We start from the raw sequence: 19,779 nt of genomic DNA, 5'->3' as shown, positions 1-19,779 counted from the left end.
AAAAAAAAAAATAATAATAATAATAATAATAATAATAATAATAATAATGATAATAATAACAATAATAATAATAATTCTGTCATGACCGCCGAGAAGACCTCATCTTCGAAAATCATCCCGAGTTCTATCAACCTTCCAGGAGCCACCGATGGGTCGTCATTCTCCATCACCGACCACAAATTAAATGGCTAGAATTATTTACAATGGTCCCAATCTGTTCTAATATTTATATCCGGCAAAGGAAGAGATGAGCATCTTACCGGAGAAACAGCCCAGCGAAAAAAGGAAGAGCCCACTTACCGAGCATGGAAGATCGAAAATAATCAACTCATGCCATGGCTTCTTAACTCCATGACCAATGAAATAGGTGAAAATTTTCTCCCGTACGAAACAGCTATAGAAATCTGGAAAGCAGTAAAGGAGGCGTACTCACATGTGCAAAACACTTTGGAGTTATTCAACATTGAGTGTCTCCTCCATGATCAGCGAAAAAATAGACACTCCTGGGGGGATGCCAATCTCACTGCCGCATTCTTGATAAATCGGATGCCATCTCGTGTTCTCAAATTTCAAACTCCATTCCAAATTCTCCTAAAGTATTTTCCTTCCTCACGAATTTTGTCCACAATACCCCTCAAAGTGTTCGGTTGCACCTCATTTGTTTATGTTTACCATCACAATCGTGGGAAACTTGATCCTCGAGCTATCAAATGCATCTTTTTGGGATATTCTCTACATCAAAAGGGATACAAGTGTTATTCTCCTATCACTAAACGATACTATCACTCCATGGATGTTTCATTCTTTGAGAATCAACCTTATTATCCCAATACCACCATTCAGGAGGAGAGTGAATATGAGAAGGAATGTTTGTCTTAGGATATTAAGTCCTCGCCAATCCACTCAGTCCCTAGTTTTGTCAACAATGCACCTGAAGCCGAAGTCCAAAGCGTCAATCCTACTCCTCCTATATCCTCACCTAATCCTCAATCGTCAGATTTACCTACAAACAAAGAGCTACATGTCTATTCTAGGAGAGAGAGGGCTTAACATCAAAATCAGGGAGAACATCAAACACTACCTGAACACAACCAAGAGTCCAATCCGAATCGAAGGAATGAAGGTAACACTTATTCTGAAATTTCGAGTGAACCTTGTCAGGATGATTTGAGTTGGCCAATTGCACTAAGGAAAGGAGTAAGATCATGCACTCAACACCCACTTCATAACTATATGTCTTACTTGGGTCTTTCACAGAAATTTCGTGCTTTTGTCACTAGTTTGGATGCTATCCAGGTCCCTACTAGCATCCAAGAAGCTCTCAAAGATTCATTGTAAAAGGCAACCGTTTTTTAAGAAATTCAATCACTGAAAAATAATCAAACATGGGAAATCACTGATTTGCCTCCACAGAAGAATCTAGTGGGATGCAAATGGATTTTCACTGTGAAATACAAAGAAGATGGGAGTATTAACAGATACAAAGCTCGGCTCGTGGCAAAAGGATTTACTCAGTCTTACGGTATTGATTACCAAGAGACATTTGCTCATGTTGCCAAACTCAACATTATAAGAATTCTACTATCTCTAGCTGCTAACCTAGACTAGCCCTTCCTTTAGTTAGATGTGAAGAATGCATTCCTAAACGGAGACCTGGCAGAAGAAGTGTATATAAAGATTTCCTCAGGCTTCGAAAATAAAGACACACAAAACAAAGTCTGCAAACAAAAAAGATCCCTCTATGGACTTAAACAATCACTGAGGGCATGGTTCGACAAAATTACAAAGGTGGTAAAACTTCATGGCTATTCTCAATAGCAAGCTAATCATACCTTATTCGTGAAAAGATCACTAGACGGTAAAATGTCTATCCTAATAGTGTACGTGGATGATATAATAGTTACAGGTGACTTCACAGATGAGATGATTGAGGTAAAGAAGAATCTTGCTAACTAATTTGATATTAAAGATCTAGGAAATCTCAAGTATTCCCTCGGAATGGAAGTGGCCAGATCAAGTACAAGAATCTCTGTTTCACAAAGAAAGTATGTCTTAGATTTACTCAACGAGTGTGGAATGCTAGGATGCAAACCAGTGGACACTCCTATGGAGACTACTTAAAAGTTCAAAATGGCAGAGATGGGTGTTCCGATGGATAAAGGAAGACATCAGAGGTTAGTAGGCAGACTCATCTACCTCTCACATACTCACCCACACATTAGTTTTTCTGTTAGTGTTTTGAGTTAATTCATGAATAACCCAAGAGAAGAACACATGGAGGCGATCAACCGGATCCTGAGATACTTGAATTTAATCCCTCGTAAAGGGTTATTCTTCAACAAAGGCTCCAGCCGAGAGATGTAAATTTACAGTGATGCTAATTGGATGGGTTCGGTTACAGACCGAAGATCTACATCTAGTATTGTACCTATGTGTGGAGAAATCTAGTCACCTGAAGGAGCAATCCCTCGTAAAGGGTTATTCTTCAACAAAGGCTCCAGCCGAGAGATGTAAATTTACAGTGATGCTAATTGGATGGGTTTGGTTACAGACCGAAGATCTACATCTAGTATTGTACCTATGTGTGGAGAAATCTAGTCACCTGAAGGAGCAAGAAACGATCTGCGGTATCAAGAAGCAGCACTGAATCTGAGGTTAGAGCTATGGCTCAAGGCATATGTGAAGGAATGTGGATTAGAAAACTTCTTGAAGAACTCAAAGTACCATTCAAGGAACCTATGAAGCTTTTTGTGACAATCAATCAGCCATCAGTATATTTAAAAACCCGATTCTTCACGACAAAACTAAACACGTGAAGATTGATCGTCACTTGGTTAAAGAGAAGATTGAAGACAATGTCATCAAACTTATCTACACACCAACCAACTCCCAAGTTGCAGACATACTAAGGTCCTACCTCGGAAAGGATTCGAAGACCTAAGTTCCAAGTTTAGGATGAAAAATATCTTCAGCCCAGCTTGAGGGGGAGTGGGGAAATAGGAGCTGTATTAGCAATTATTTCCTTATTTCAGTCATAAATAAATCTGATTTGGTTATGATTGATTGATTATATATTTAGATAGGAGGAAAATTAGTATGATTGATTGGTTGTATATTTAGATAGGATGTAAATTAGTTATTTCCTTATATGTAGAGATCTACTTGTGTATATATACATGGCTTTTCAGCCAACAGAAATAAGATTTCAGTTTATTCAAATCTTCAGAACAAAATGGCAATCTGCCATTATGTGCTTTGTTCTCTCATAAAATACCTAATTCGTAGTAATGTGAATAGCAGCTTGATTATCACACCACGAGTTCATAGAGTGGGGCTTATCGATGTCAATCTCCCCAAGTAAGTGATGTAGCCACATAAGTTCATAAGTTATTCATGTCATAGCTCGATATTTAGATTCTGCACTTGATCGAGCTACAACATTTTGTTTCTTACTCTTCCAAGAGACCAAATTACCCCTAACGAATACACAATACCCTATAGTAGAGTGCCTATCCACAGGAGAACCTACCCAGTCCGCATCTAAAAAACCCTCAACTCTATAATTACCATGGTCTCTATAAAGAATTTCACTCCCTGGAGCTCTTTTGAGGTATTTTAATATATGAATTACAGCATCACAATGTGAAGTTCTAGGAGACGACATAAATAACTAATAACACTTACTGGAAAGGCAATATCTGGACGAGTAATCGTGAGATAGTTCAATATTCCCACCAGTCTTCTATATTTCTTTACATCAACAAACACATCTCCATCTTCAAGCCCAAGTTTCACATTTGGTATCATGGAAGCATCAACTGATTTTGCTTCCAATAAACCTATCTCATCTAGTAGGTCTATTTTCTTTGAGACAAACAAATTCTTCTACCACTTCAAGAGACCTCTATCCCTAAGAAATATTTTAAGGGACCTAACTCCTTTGACTGAAAACTTGTGCCTAGGAAAGCTTTCAGCATACTTATGCCACTACCATCACAACCAGTAATCACAATGATTAATGACATCGTCAACTGACGAGTCAAAGGTATTTTGAATTTGATTAAAAAGTTTGTCATCCTCCATCAACCATTTTTTCCAAATTCAAGGATTAGTATTAGATTTTAGAGATGGATCATCAGTCAAGTGATCGCCCAAATCCACACTTGATACATACCTACGAACAATTCTCTTCCATTGATCATAATTCCTACTGCCCGTTAACTTTCTATATGTGATTTTTTAGGATGGGGTTACTGTGATTTCATTCACCACTTTCTTATCACTTTCGGCCATAATTAACATATAACCAGAGAAGACACAAAAGAAAACAACTCAAATTATCCAATAACAATGCAAGTCCAATAAAGAAGCAACCAAACAAATTAAAAGAAAACTGAGCCACTACTCAAGGCCCAAAAAGGTGACAACCCAAACAATTTGACCCACTGGATAAAGGCACAAATCCGAACTGATGAACTCCAAATCCAAACTGTAGAATTCCAAATTGACCCAAGTTCGGTAGACTTCCTCAACAGCCTTGTTCCACCGGTTTCTCTCAATTGATTCACCCACAGTAGGAGGAAGACGGCACGATGAAGTGCTCTCGTCGCTGATCGCCACACATCGACGGCGAGATGTCACACCGAAGCAAACCAAACTGCTCGAACCGGTTCGAACCCAAAGAAAACGAGGTTCGTTGCAGAGTAAGAAGAAGACGATTGTTACACCACCGCCGAAGCCTCTTCCAATCTTCCCCGCCAATTAATAACCAAGTGTCGATTTCTTCTACCAAAATTATCGACCCAAACTTTTGCCACCACCACCGAGAATAATCCCCAAATTTTCAGAAACTCTCAAATCCTAGCTTTGATACCATGTTAATTGATTTGGAAAAATCTCAATTTCTCATATATATTCACCAAGTACACACACACACACACATATATGAATAGGATATTTCTCAAAAGGAAATAATCCTCTATATCAAGGAAATAATTCTAGACTTTATATTCCTACCATACATCACATTTATTCCCAAATTAGGCACATAGTTCATAACAGACATATTAAAAGAAAAAGTGAAAAAATCAAAGCTTTCAAATGGATCAAAAGGGACTCTAGCCGAGGGAGTATGTTGAAGCTATATGTACACCACAAACCTTACGACAACTTTTATTGCTTATCAACTGTTCAAAAGATAATTGAGTTCAACTAGTTAAAGGTTACCGATTTTATGTGATGCACGCAAGCATACAAAGGGAAAGCTAAGAGAGAGACGATGTGTAGACACATATCACCCATTGAGTTTTCTTAGTGTTATATATAAGATAGAATCAGGTTTGACCATTACTGAAGAATTAGGTGACTGCAAAATGATAGGGTTCCTGCATAGGTTCAATTACGTAGTATAGAGGGTTAGAGTCTGGGAGAAAATCGAGCTTTAAGAACTTCATGCCCTGGAGAATATAAAGGTTCAGTGCCCACAAAATTGCATTATTGAATAGCTCCCTGCAAATGATATCAAAAGGAAATTGGAGCTTCAAAACTTCCTTCCCACATTTGTAAAATAGTCAGGGCTTCATAATACCCCCTAAGCGAAACGAACTTTCGCTAGCCATCCTCTAGCACAACAGGCTAAAAAAGAGAGTGGAAAAAATATGAAAAAGAAAAATAAAAGAAAGACAAGGAGATGACACTGCCCATCAAATAGAAGCATGTAATGGCGAGTTCGATTAAACAGCGCATAATTTATCAATACTAACCAGCAAGCTATTACGATCACTTCGCAAGGGGAAGCCGTCATCAATTCTTGCTTGAACTGAAGAAATAACTGTTGACAGTAGCTCTGCAGACATCCGTGAATATCTATACAATGACAAAATTATGCAAATTTTATACAACTAATTGGTACATGATTACACTGGAAAAAAAGGTATCCATATGCACGTCTCTATTTAACCGAAGTTCGATCTTCTAGACTCCGTGGCTCACAATTTTTAGATCCCTACTTCTACAAACATATAGCCTAGCCCATAAAGTAGTTCTGATTTTTTCCAACCGTATAACTTTGGAAAAAAATAGGCACGTAAAATTTTTCTAGGAAAAAAACTACTATCACAGGGAAACCAGGTTGAGTAGTAGACTATAATGGTTCAAAATCTTCATAATGTTAGACCACAAAATGAATATGGGGTAGAGAAAGAACTACTCTGATAATAAGCCCCGGACTCCTCCTTATTTCCTACTCAAGGAGACTATTTCAAGAACTTAATGGTCACTAATACCCAAAAGAACTACAAAACTAGGGGGTAAGATCTGAGGGGATAATCCTATTATCAACTAACATCTGGCTGAGCCCATCTTAGATTAGTTCTATTATATTAAGTGCATCAACACATCTGAAACGACCGAAGTGGTTGATTGAGTCTAACAACACCAAGAGATCATTTAATTGCAGTATGCAGTTGAAAGAACTTACGGTGTGGACGATATCAAAAGCATCAGAATTCTGAATGACAGCGCCAGCAGTCTGTTGTGGGTTTCATGTTTGATTAAATATAAAGTACCTAACAAATGTAACTTTAACCATTTATACTTCTAGGTGAAGCTAAAATTTGAGAATTAATGGTGAAAGAAACCAAAGACATTGCGAAAGAACAACAGAAAGCACACTCACTTTCAGCAAAGGTCCAAAATAGAAGATATAGATAAATTTCTTTGCAATACCTGAATGTAGCTGCATTAATATATGACCAAGAGAGCTAGAAAGTGCTGTAAAAGACCCACATCTTGAGGATTCCCTGAACTCTGCTACCTGAAGAAAAACAGATGCTGGTCCATCCAACATTGCCATAACAGTAGAGGCCGCCGCAATCCGCACCTAGGCAACATAGTAATACATCTTAGTAGAAGTATCGGGGAATTTAATTAAGAAGTATTAAACACATTCAATACTTCATGGCCTGGATAACGAAGAACGTGTTATACACTTGTCATTATACAGTTTTAAGAAAACAAGAAAGGAGGATAGAGTCAACAATAGAAAAATAATTAATCAATTATTATTGCGAGTAATAGATAGAAACCTTTAAAGAAGGATCAAATAGCAAGCAACTCATCAATGTAGTTCCATACTTCCTACAAATAAGAAACAAAAGTTTAATGTGAAGAAGGCAAAATATGAAACGAGACTCATAACCTAGCTTAAATGTCACACAATCAAATTAACATACCACCATACAAATAAAAAAATAAAAATAAATTAAAAAAGAGGAGAAAAAAGATTCACCTTTGCGATAGCACATCACTGGACGGCAAAAGCATTGTCCATTGAGCAGTGAACAATTTTGGATCAGCTCGGCAGAGATCCTTCCATCAAAATTCAAGAGTTAATGAAATTTTTTATTTGCCAACAGAAACAGCAGTTTCGCTGAAAATATAGCCCTGTTTAGGCTCCATTTTTCCAAAACTCATTTTCAACTACACATTCTCACATAAAATAATATAACACATGAACCTAAAACTTTTCCTTATTTTTAACCACACATTATTCAGAAAATCACTATTCCAAAACACATTCCCCCCCAAAATCTCATTGTAATGGAGCCCAAATAGGGGCATATTAATGAGTATCTACAGCAAAAAGAAAAATCTTTGGTTGTGTGCACAAAAAACAGCATCATTTTTAACTATGTGCACTTAAATGATCATCTACTGATGAGAAACTATTTCATCCAATGACATAAAGTGACAGACAATAAAATCCGAAATAAACCATCAAAGCTGACCCTCAATGCAACCCACCATTACCCATAAGTTAAGTTGACTATCAACGTTCTCATAACAGTCGTAATCCCGACTGCATATTCTTCATGATCAAAATGACAAACCAGGAAACACGTAAGTGCTTTTGCGATAGCAATACTATGGATAACTACAAAATGCCACTTATTTAGGTGGCAAATGTGGAAATGGAACAATTTAATTTTATAACTAAAACTTGTGTACCACCTATGTAGCACCCGAAATTTTTAGAATGAAATTTATTTGTTTTTATTTTTATATGTTATATTTAGAAAAGTTGGGGACTAAAATGAAATAGGTTTTAAATTCCTATTTTATTTAGGCTAAATAATTAGAGATTGATGGAACGAGGTTTAGTATATCAATATTGGACTTGTATTATAGGTCGTAATTAATTAGAGGTCTATGACTCGAGAAAAAGTTAATTCGGATAAGGCTCAAAATATTGAAGTTTAAAAAAGTTATTATTAGTATTTAATTTAAATTAGAATTCACCAACTTTTAAAGGTTGATAGCCACGTGTACTTTTCTATAGATATAAGGCAAAAAAAAAAAATTGGTTGGTTTAGGATTTGACGTATTTGATATATGAAAATCCTATTTTAATTCTGATAGTGGTTGATTGTCATTTTAATCACATTTTGATTATTATTAATGTTAATTGATAATTATAATCCTATTTTGATATAGTTCGATCTCCACTTATTGTTTGCCGAATTAAATTAAAATATTAGTCTTCACTTTTATTAGATATTCTTTTTCTTATTCTCGACCACATTGCATGAGTAGATATGGTTGACTATTGTGATTAGGATACTTCTAATTAAGCAAAATCCTAACTAAACTAATCTAGAATTTATTATATAAATTATGAGGTAATTTCCCATCTCCTGCCACGGCATGCGTTTAAAGATTTATTTATTTTAAAAATTATTTTCACCTACTAGAGATGAGATAAAAAATTTTGAAGTCATTTTTATCCTATATTTATTTTGGTAAAGGTTAAAAGTAAAAATGTAAACCTATTTGTGGAATATTCAAGTACCAGCTTTCAATCAAAGTATATGTGTCATATCATGGTTTGGTTTACCAAAATTTAAATTCTATCCAAGTTGGCAAACATTTTTCCACCATCATTTTACCATGACTCAACTACTATTTTTTTACTATAAATAGTGTGCAATTGTCCCATAATTCTACACCAAGAAATTTTACACGGCAAACAATAGAGAGAGAGAGAGAGAGTAATTTTGAAGAGTCAATCACTATATTATTAACACAGTCGAGAAAGTAAAACAAGCCCTTGTTTGAGTCCCATTTTGGGGTAAAATGCATTTTAAATAATAGATGGAGAATATGTGGTTAAAAATTAAAGAAAAGTTTTGAATTTACGTGTAATATTATTTTATTGAAGAATGTGCGATTAAAAATGAGTTTTGAAAAAATAAATTTTTAAAAAAATGGAGCTCAAACAAGGGCCAAATATTGGAATTTATTCAAAAATTCATTTAACAAGGTAAGATTTATGTGCAAGTAGTTCTTTTTTTATGCTTTTATACATTCAATTAAATATGCATGAATTGCCAATAGACATTCAGGTTCTTTAGAAAGAAAGATGAAATCCGTCGGGAATTTAGGAGGGCCTAAGAGAGTGGTATAAAGTGTTTTTTTATTTTTTATATATAATTGTGTATGAAAACTACATGTATCTTACTGGATATTTTAAATATTCACTCTTACAAAATTTTACTGGTTAGTTCGGGTCGATTGAAATGGTGGCGAGATGTTATGCGGACTGCCTAGTGGATTCTCAAAGTCATGTAATTTAGTTAGCTAGTTGAATATTTTTTAAGATACAAATTTCTATATTTTGTTTAAATTTATGGATATTTCAGCATATTATTTTTAAAGGAATTTATGTTTTATCGTTCCGTATTTAAACCAAACAAAAGCGAGTTTATGGTAACACTCCAAGATTTATGAAAATTTGGGGTGTTACAGCTTAGTTCTATACATTTAGAATATCTATATATTTAACATCTTATACATACAGTCAATGAATTACAGAACACATTAGCGTCACTATCAGGCCATCCACGCATGTACACTCGGACAGCTTGCAGTATTCTATTAATTTCCATGCTTCTGATTTTAGAAAAAGGAAAGGAATGTTAACAGGAACTGACTGTATCTAAGAAACATTAAAATACACCTCAAGGCTGGTCATACAGGATATCAAAGCATTTCGACAACTTCATGAAACAGGAAAGAAGTTTAGATTGGGAAACAAGAAGAAGCTAAGAAACCTGAATACAAACAATCGCACCCAGTCTAGCCTTAGCAAAATGGTGATTGCAAGCATCTGTTGCTGGTCCATCATTATCACTGCAATCTGAATCTGATGATAAGCTCAACTCGTGGTGAGAAGAAAGCAGAGATTCCTCATCTTTAAGCTGTATATTTTCCAACAACTTTTTTCTCAAGTGTGGAGGCTTATAACGGCTACTTTTCGATTTACTTGACTCTGCGAAATTCAGGTTTTTGCTTGTTGAACCAAGATGGGACTTGTTAGTAAGGCCATAATGAAAAAATACCCTCAATGCTGCAACATAACCAGCCACCTGCATACCACAATGAATCAAAATAATAAAATGCATAGCGAATCATATTTTCTAAGAGTGCATGATCATAGACACCTGCTAATATGAGATTCTTTGTTCATTATCCAAGAGGCATTTTCTTACATGGCCTAAAAGAGAACCTCTAGGATCCTCTAGAAGCAAGTGCAGGCAGTGCAGAAGCTCAATATAAAACCTGCACGGAATTGTGGTGCCACCAATTCTTTGATCAACACGTTCATAATCCAATCTCTTCGAAAATATAACATGAAGAAGAGGAAAAAGATTTTTACATGGCCATGATAGTATCTTCTACAAGGATGGTTTTAGATGCCAAGACATCCATAATTTTGCTGAGAACCTACAGAAAGTTAAAACCTTAAGTAGCCATTTTAAGTAGGCATTACCAAACATGTAATCTAGTAAACATACCTCAATTGATGACCGCCAAATCTGAAATGGTAAGGAAGAACGGACTCTTGAGTATACTTCACCAATCATAGTAAATGCAATTGTTTGGACTTCTAACACGTTGTATCCAAATGCTTTGTAGTTGTCACTTAAACAAGATGAGTATATTGACTCTTCGTGAAAGCATGTGACCACTTGAAGAAGGAAGTTCAATAGTTGCTCAGTTTCTGATAATAGAGCTATTGACTGGTATAAATTAAAAAAGCACCTGGCGACAATAGATCACTATCGTCATTAGACAGGAATCACAAATAACAGATTTGTATAACATGATTGGAGTAATTGATGGCTCCCAAAACCTCACCCAAAAAGGAAAATCAAACTTTCATTGAAGAGAAACCAATGAAAGGCTTTCATAAAAATTCTTGTGGAATCAAAAAGATTAAGAAAAAATAAATCTGGGAAGAACTTGAGAAGACGCAGGCGAGAAGCAAGTGACATTTTGGGGGCTTACACCAGGATTGAGATGAAGCTGTCTGTAAACGTGTTCTTATAAAATATAAATTCAAATAAAAATGGGATAGATTTTCATACCGTATGCTTTCTAAGCAAAGTTTTGTGGCTTTAATAACTGTAACATTCCCAACAAAAATGTTGTTTGTTTGGGCTTTGTCAAGGAAAATTTCCGTAATCCTTCTAAAAGAATCAAGCACAAGGGCCCAAGATGTTGAATTTATTTGTAAAGAAGCACAGACGCTGACACTGTGGATCTGCAACAGATAATGAAAAGGTAATATTACACACACTACAGATGTTCCACATCTAAGAATATTTATGAAAACAGTAAATCAGATGTCTAAAATAATAAACACTACAACAAAATAATTGCAACTACACTAGTGAAATTTTGAATAGAGAAGGATTACATAAATGCAATTTATTCTAGGGAAATCAGCATTTCGTAATCATCACAATATAATCATATATTTTACTATACAGTAACTTATTTTAACATTGAAACATGTTATAATAGTTTAAAGTCAAAACTTATCATTGATATCTAAAATAATATGGAAATAAGCAAAGTTCAAAATATTCCAAACTCAATATACAGTCAGAAAATCAAGGAAAACTGCAGGTCATACATTCACATCAGGTATTTTACACAGGCAGAATTGCACATAAGAGCATGTTTGGCTAAGCTCCAAAAAAAAGTAATTGTTTCTTTTAACAAGTAACTTTTTTTATTTCCAAACATATTTGGACAACTTATTTTTCTCTTGAATTTAAATAAAAAAATGTTATTTATTTTGGAAACCAACTAACTTATTTCTTAACTTATTTCTAAGTTATATCAATTAAAAATATATTTATTTCAACCTTACTATAAGAAAAAAAATTAAGCTTCGCTTGAACCCACTTGATGTTATCATCTTACTGACTATTCTATCATTGTTTAAAATGAATTCTACCTGCTACTCCTTGCTAATTTATATTTTTATCCCTTTTTGTAGTCCCAACAAGCCAATCTCTCATCCTTTCGAGCATTTGTTCTCTACTAGCTTATATATTGCTTCTCTTTGGAATTATTCTTGGATCAGCAATGTTCTCTTTTATTCTCCAACTTCAAATGAACTTTGCAACCTCAACTATTTGAGCAATGGAACTGAATGTGAATTTGCAATCCAAACCCAAGAAAACACTCACCAAGTGGGACAGTTGAATGAAGGATAGAATCACGTCCTCGAGTCCTTCAGTGTGAGAAATGTTTCGAGCCAACTCCAACAGGAACATCACGTCAGACGTGACCTAAAAGGAAAATTCAACAAATTGGAGTGAGAAAGTCAGAAGAATCAAATCAAAATTCACACGGGAAAGTAGAATTTTTGATAGATACCTCATGCGGAGGAAGGTCAGGTGCGGCAGCGATGAGAGAATCGGATTGGGAAAAAATGAGATGATTGAGGAGGTGTAAGACGGTGGGGCGAGGCGGCGACGCCAAGGTCTCGTCCCTCAGAGTTAAAAACGCCATCCTCCATGACCTCACTGTCGATGACATTGAAGGCAACGTACCGCCTCTTCTTCCGAAAGATTTCTTCCTTTTCCGTTTATTTTAGAAATCAGCTATGAACTGCTAACGGAAAAAATGCTTTTAAGTTTTGGAATTGGCTTCCATGAAGTGAATTAAAAAAATATAACCTACAGTATTATATGTTGACAGTTTTTGGAAGATATTTTTATGTAAAAATATATTTTTAAATAGTAAATTGATGAAAAATATGTGGTTGAAAAATAAGGAAAAAAATTTTATTTACATGTAACATTATTTTAATAAAGAATGTGTGGTTGAAAAGAAAAAAGAGAAAAATACATTTTGACAAAAAATGGTACCAAACGGGGCCGCAATTTTTTCTTGTCTTTGACAATGTGCTAAACGAATATCACTTTAATCATACAAATATATTTTTATATTGTTGCCATTCTTGGACTACCCATCTGGTTTGGACTCGACTGACTGGGTCTAATTTTTAATGTCGTTTAGTTTCTTTTAAGTATTTTAGTAGGAAAATTCAAAAAATTGGAAAACAATTTGCACTAACTACGTTGAGGGGCTACATGCCAAGACAGGCCTATGTAGACTAGCTTATCTCATAGGGCAACCTTTTTTGCTAATAAAAGTAGCGAGCTTGAATCGACTTAGTCATTTGAACATCACTAATATTTATCTTTGATGTTTTCTAAAAAATATTATTCTCCCCATTTTCATTTTCAGGTAATGGGGCTCAAACGAGGCTTAATATGTCTCATTCTTTCATTCATATGATAGTCATTCCTGGTTGATTGATGGATTTGTTTCGATTATACCCTGACCTCCATAAGTCATCCCGACTATTTGTAGCAAGTAATCGTAGCCTTTTATATTTGAAATTATGTGTAAAATTGTGATTTATTCCGTCAAAAAAAATTATAATTTTTGGCTAATTTATATTTGTGCTTCCCGATTCAAATGCACGCATCTAATGTGTTTTTTATTGTGTTGTATCTATGGTTAGTTTTGTACTAGGTACGAGCATCTTCTTATTCCTATGGATTATTCGGAAGCATCTGCAAATCAAATGCTCGATTCTTGTAACTTTGAAAGTGTTCACGAAAGCATAAGCGAACCATATAATGCGTTCATTCATAAAAAATAAAAAGTCAAAAACAGGCGGACAGCAGAAATTGAAGCCAAACAGTGCACATTGATCATCGTAGAAGAATAAGTGATCCTAAAGTATCTAAAAATCATAATTTCGATGCTACTCATGTTCATCAACACACAGTATGTTCTGAATCTGAGTCTTCTACTTCAAATGAAAAATCGACAAATCTTCTTCTTTCTGAACTACGAGGAAGTATTAACTTGTTAAATATACCAATTGCATATGTATTGTCGACATGCAGTTATTGTGAACATTGTGGTGAACATAAATTCTATAGGAAAAGTAAAGTTTTTTGTTGCTCTGGTGGAAAAGTTAAACTATTTTGCCTAATTCGCCAACTGAATTATATGACATATTTACTTCTAAAAAGCCTACATGTATAGAGTTCAAAAAGTTGTCACGCGGATATAATAATCACTTTGCGTTCACTTCATTTGATGGGAAGTATGATAAAGAACTCTTTCAAGCATACAAAGGTATTTATACATTTAGAGTTTAAGGACAAGTATATCATTATGTAAATAAACTTATGCAGGAAAATAATACGCCTTCTTATATGAGTTATATTTTTATGACACGGATAATGAGCTTGAAAATCATATAAAGATTTCAGAAAACTTAGTTGAATCTAGTATAATTATTATAATTGAAATCTTGAAAGTAAATCCATATGATAGATTCTTTAGATTTTTAAATGATATAACAAATTTGCACAATCATTGCATACAAATAAGATGTGATCAAGGAATTGATCAAAGAGTTTTCAATACTTCTTCAGTGTCTTAAGTAGCTGTTATATGGGTTGAGGATGATGCAAATACGAATACTCGTGTTTGTGACATTATTATATATGGCCATTCGAGTGATTCCCATAGAGTTCATTATTGTTATGGTTGTTGTGATCCTTTGCAATATCCTTCGATTTTTCTATTTGGAGAATCTAGTTGACATGAAGGCATACAAAGATACAAAAACATAAACGTCCAGGCTCATAATTTGCCCAATTGTGTTGCGGTTCCTAACACAATAAATTTTGAAATTGAAATTATTGAAAAAGAGGCTGCATGTTTGTTCATATAATTTTTCTTACTATTTCTAATTTTTACAATGTAATTGTTGTTGCAGAATATGAATTTTTTCCTCTTTTTGCCATGAAGTGCTTAATGGAACAAAGAAACAATTTCAAGTTTCTTGTCGCGAATACTATTCATACAAGTTACAAATTAGGCATTCTGGTAAGTTTGTATTGCTTCATGTTGGTAGGCTTTTTCAACAATATGTTGTAGATATGTACGTTAAGATTGAAAGGTTAGATTATTTTCGAATGAATCAGAAGCAAATTATCAAGGTATTTGTGGATAGTATTCAGAATGGAGAAACAAGATGATACAAGATAAGAAAGAAATTTGTTTTATCACAATCTTTTACATGTGGTCCTAGGGATATGCTAAGAAGATACTTAGGTGTGATGGCTATTGTTCAACGTTTTGAAAAATCAGATATATTTTTAACTATAACATGCAATCCAAATTGTCCTGAAATTAAGCAAGGACTAAAACAAATCGACCAGATCTAATTACACGTATATTTAAAGCAAAATTAGAGGAATTAAAAAATGATTTATATAAAGAAAATATCTTCGACACTATCGTTGCTCATGTATACATGGTTGAATTTAAAAAAAGAGGACATCCTCGTGCACATTTGTTGTTGATTTTTAATTGTGCCCATAAAATTGCATGTGCTGAACAAGTTAACAAGATAGTGTCTTGTGAAATTCCTGATAAAAATAAGTATTCTCATCTTTATTCTATTATTGTAAAATATAATATGCATGGTCCATATGAATTCCTTAATCCACAAAATGTATGTATGCTCAAAAATACTGGTTGTAAAAATAAATACCCTAGATATTACTGTAATACTACTATGTTTGGTAATAATTCATATCCATTATATAGACGTCGTAATAATGATATTTGTATTAAAGTTGGAGGCCACATGTTAGACAATTGATGAGTTGTCTCATATAATCCTTATTTAAGTGCAAAATTTGATTGTCACATTACCGTTAAAGTATGTTCATCTATTAAAGTTGTAAAATATTTTTACAAATATGTATACAAAGGACATAATCGTATTAATTTTTTTGTTGGCAAAAATCAAAATATGGAAGTTGATGAAATTTCTGCTTATCATTCTGTTAGATGGATATTTCCACTTGAAGTTATGTGGAGAATTTTTTCTTTCAACCTATCAGAAATTTATCCGACTGTTTATTCTTTACAACTCTATATTGAAAATCATCAACAAATAAGATACACCGATAAAGATGATTTATCTACTATTATTAATAATGAAAATACGAGGAAAACTATGTTAACTAAATTCTTTCGCATGAATAAAGCAAATAAATTTGCTCGAACATTGTTGTATAAAGATTTTCTACCACGTCTTATATGGAATGCATAAAAGAAAATTTGGACTCCTAGAAAGCAACAACTTGTTATAGGACGAATTGTCACTGCGAATCCAAGTGAAGGAGAACAATATTTCCTTTGTATTCTTCTTAATCACATTAGAGGGCCAACATCATTTGATGATTTGAAAACTTCGAATGGGATAACCTTATGCTACATATCGAGAAGTAGCACTTTTACATGCTTTTTAAGGGGAGACAATCATTGTGAAGAATGTTTATCCGAATCTATTGTGTACAACATGTCTAGTTCTTTAAGACGTCTTTTTGCTATAATACTTATGCTTTGTAATCTTAATCATCCAAAGTTATTGTGGGATAAATTTAAAGCCTATATGATTGATGATTATGTACATCAAAATATATTTGTTCAAATTGCTGAAGTACGAGCTTTGGAAGACATTAGTTCAATTTTAGAACCCATAGGTAAAGACATCAATGATTATGGAATAGTATCATTTCCTGTAGATATAGATGATGCCGATAGATTGAATCGAATGGTTGCAGAGGAAATGATGAATTTTGATGTTCAAGGGGGCCTTGCTTGTGTGGAAAAATTAAATAAAAGATAACAAATTGCATACGATACGACTATGGAAAAAGTAAAAATTGAATCAAGTGGTGTTTTCTTTATTGATAGTCCGGGGGGATGGGGAAAACTTTTTTTATACAAGCACTTCTAACTAGTGTAAGATCTCAAAATTTAATTGCTTTAGCAATAGCGTCCTCTGGAGTACTTGCATCTCTTTTACCTGAAGGTCGAATAGCACATTCAAGATTTAAAACTCCTTTTAAAACAGTTGGTGAAACTAGCTGCTCTGTTAGTAAGCAATCAGCTTTGGAAACTTGTTAAAAATGTGTAGGTCAATAATTTGGAATGAAGCATCCATGATAAATTGTCGTGCAATCGAAACTGTGGAGAAAATGCTTAGAGATGTTATTGATTGTAACTTGCCTTTTGATGGGAAGTCATTGTTCTCGGAGGAGATTTTCGACAGGTTCTATCGATAGTACCAAGAGGAAAAAAAGAAGACATAATGAAAGCTAGCTTAGTTTTCTCATATTTATTGCCTTTGTATTTAAGCTACCTTTGGTTGAAAATATGAGAGCAAAATTAGATCCCGTGTTTTGCGATTACTTATAATTGGAGATGGAATAGAAAATGAATATAGTTGTAATTGCATTCAACTTCCAAATAATATAATTTTACCATTTGAGGATGAGATTACATCTCTAAAAAATTTGATACAACATGTTTTTCCAAATATAGAAGCATATTTTGATAATTTACATGACATGATAAACAAGTTATTCTTACTCCTACAAATAAATGTGTTGACTATATTAACAAAATTTTGCTCGACTAAATTTCTAGTGAAATTTTCACATATTATAATTTTGATAGAGCAAGTGACAAATTAGAACAAAGCTTGCAGAAAGATTTTTTAAATAGTTTGACACCAAATGGTATTCCACCACATGAAATAAAACTTAAGGTAAATTGTCCAGTAATGTTATTATGGAATATCAATCATTCTGAAAGTTTATGCAATGGGACACGCTTTAATAGAAATGTAATTTTGGTTGAAATCACAACTAGTGAATATTGTGGCAAATACGTTTTCTTAACAATGATCGAAATTCAATTCAATTTAAGATGACTCAATTCCCAATTAGGCCTTCTTTTGCAATGACAATAAATAAAGCACAAGGTCAAACCCTATATTTTGTTGGTTTATACCTTTCAGAACCTATTTTTTGCCATGGGGAACTATATGTAGCATTATCAATAGCAAAAACAAGCACATCTTATCATTATGTTTACTTATGTTTTCAAACTCATTACAGTTTATTATTATCCAGTAGTTTCATTGTTTTTAGTTCTGTGGAAACATCTTATCAAAGACAAAAAGTACCGTTCTTTAATTTTTGTGGTGACTACACATGTTTTGATAACTTCCAAGGGCGGTATTCAGAAGTTCATTGAAGTTGTTTGCTACGTGTGTGTATATATCACAGATTTGAATTAGTTGAGACCGATATTATTACGTACAATTCATCTAATTATATAATTGGAAATGATATTTTGTCCTTCATTTTCAATTTTCTTTCGTTTTCAACTTTCCCTCAAATAGCATTGCCCGATTAATATACCCTCTAGAGCTTCCCTTAAACTGTTCTCTCCTATAGCACGTAGTATTTACGGATCTGCTACTGGTGGTTATTGTGGCAGTGGTAGTTGGGGCTCGAGAGGTTTAAGGGGTCGATGACAATGAAAAAACTTGAAAAGAAATGGACGAAAACAAAATTCCCATTATTTTCATTTTGCTCATAGCCTTTCTATTTATAGCATCACTTGGGCAAAGAATTTCTTCTACTTGGTTTTTCTCAATTCATTAGTTTCTCATTTTTCTTCAATTTTTTCTATAACTCCTTTTTATTGAATTTTTATACCCTTTTTTTTTGTGAGAGTAGGGGGTTATTTCAATAGAGAAAAAAGTGAATGAAGGAAAGAAGAAAGGGTATAGAAAAAAGTTGTGCGAGTTAAATTTTTTATGCTTTGACATGAATCCAAGTGAAATTGGTGATATTGTTGTGGGTACAATATTGACGCTAGGCTACCAGAGGACAACTAAATACAGTATCGTTGCATTTTATGCTGTTTCTCCTAGTAATCATTTGTACATCATTTTCTTTTTCATTTAATTCTTCTGCGAAAAAAGTGATAGTCATCTATTTGTACTTTTTTCAATGCAAATACTGTGACCTATTCTATCTTGTCAATTCTAATGAAAGCCAGCAATTGATGTTTAACGTTATTTTTACCCATACACACTAAATAAAAAGAGTACATAATATTTACTTTAATGCACATTCCATATTTCTTGGGTAATGTTTTCTTCTGCAATCACAATCATTTAGAAATAAATAGACTATAATGAATCGCTCAGAAGTATTATTTTCCTAATTGAACTTGTAGATATTTCGAATTATTGAAGTCTCCTTTTACATTGGTACCAATTTCTGTGTAATTTTGAATAAGATATTTTAATTGCGGGGAGTAGTATATAGTACTAATAGTGTAATTATTCAATAAAGTTGTTTACTTTTCTTCCTTTCTTAGAATCATTTCTGAATTATAATTGCTTTTTATTTCCTTGCTATTTTGGATTGGCTATGTATCAGCTTTTCTTGCATACAATTTTTTTTTAATATTTTTTTATTGTGAAGCTGTATTATTTCTTAGTTCCCGTAATCATTTGCA

The 19,779-nt window shown here is 33.6% G+C and overlaps 1 protein-coding gene across 2 annotated transcripts in view; it reads right to left on the bottom strand.

Annotated features, from left to right (window-relative positions):
- LOC111378588 overlaps positions 1 to 12,996 on the bottom strand; it is a 38,632-nt gene extending 25,636 nt beyond the window's left edge. For both annotated transcript variants that reach the window (XM_023001821.1, XM_023001822.1), the window contains exons 1-12: positions 12,730 to 12,996; positions 12,540 to 12,641; positions 11,427 to 11,602; positions 10,854 to 11,100; positions 10,715 to 10,782; positions 10,548 to 10,617; positions 10,110 to 10,424; positions 7,289 to 7,368; positions 7,086 to 7,137; positions 6,727 to 6,880; positions 6,479 to 6,566; positions 5,763 to 5,865 (exon numbers count right to left, since the gene is read on the bottom strand). In XM_023001821.1, coding sequence (XP_022857589.1) covers positions 5,763 to 5,865; positions 6,479 to 6,566; positions 6,727 to 6,880; positions 7,086 to 7,137; positions 7,289 to 7,368; positions 10,110 to 10,424; positions 10,548 to 10,617; positions 10,715 to 10,782; positions 10,854 to 11,100; positions 11,427 to 11,602; positions 12,540 to 12,641; positions 12,730 to 12,891 — 1,617 coding nt within the window. In that variant the 5' untranslated portion in view covers positions 12,892 to 12,996. The remainder of the gene's footprint in view (positions 1 to 5,762; positions 5,866 to 6,478; positions 6,567 to 6,726; positions 6,881 to 7,085; positions 7,138 to 7,288; positions 7,369 to 10,109; positions 10,425 to 10,547; positions 10,618 to 10,714; positions 10,783 to 10,853; positions 11,101 to 11,426; positions 11,603 to 12,539; positions 12,642 to 12,729) is intronic.
- Between the last annotated feature and the right edge of the window lie 6,783 nt (positions 12,997 to 19,779).

This window comes from Olea europaea, unplaced genomic scaffold, assembly GCF_002742605.1.
Source record: "Olea europaea var. sylvestris unplaced genomic scaffold, O_europaea_v1 scaffold1836, whole genome shotgun sequence".
Lineage (NCBI taxonomy): Eukaryota > Viridiplantae > Streptophyta > Magnoliopsida > Lamiales > Oleaceae > Olea > Olea europaea.
Note: the sequence above shows the minus strand (reverse complement) of the source record. Positions and strands in the feature narration are given on the sequence as shown.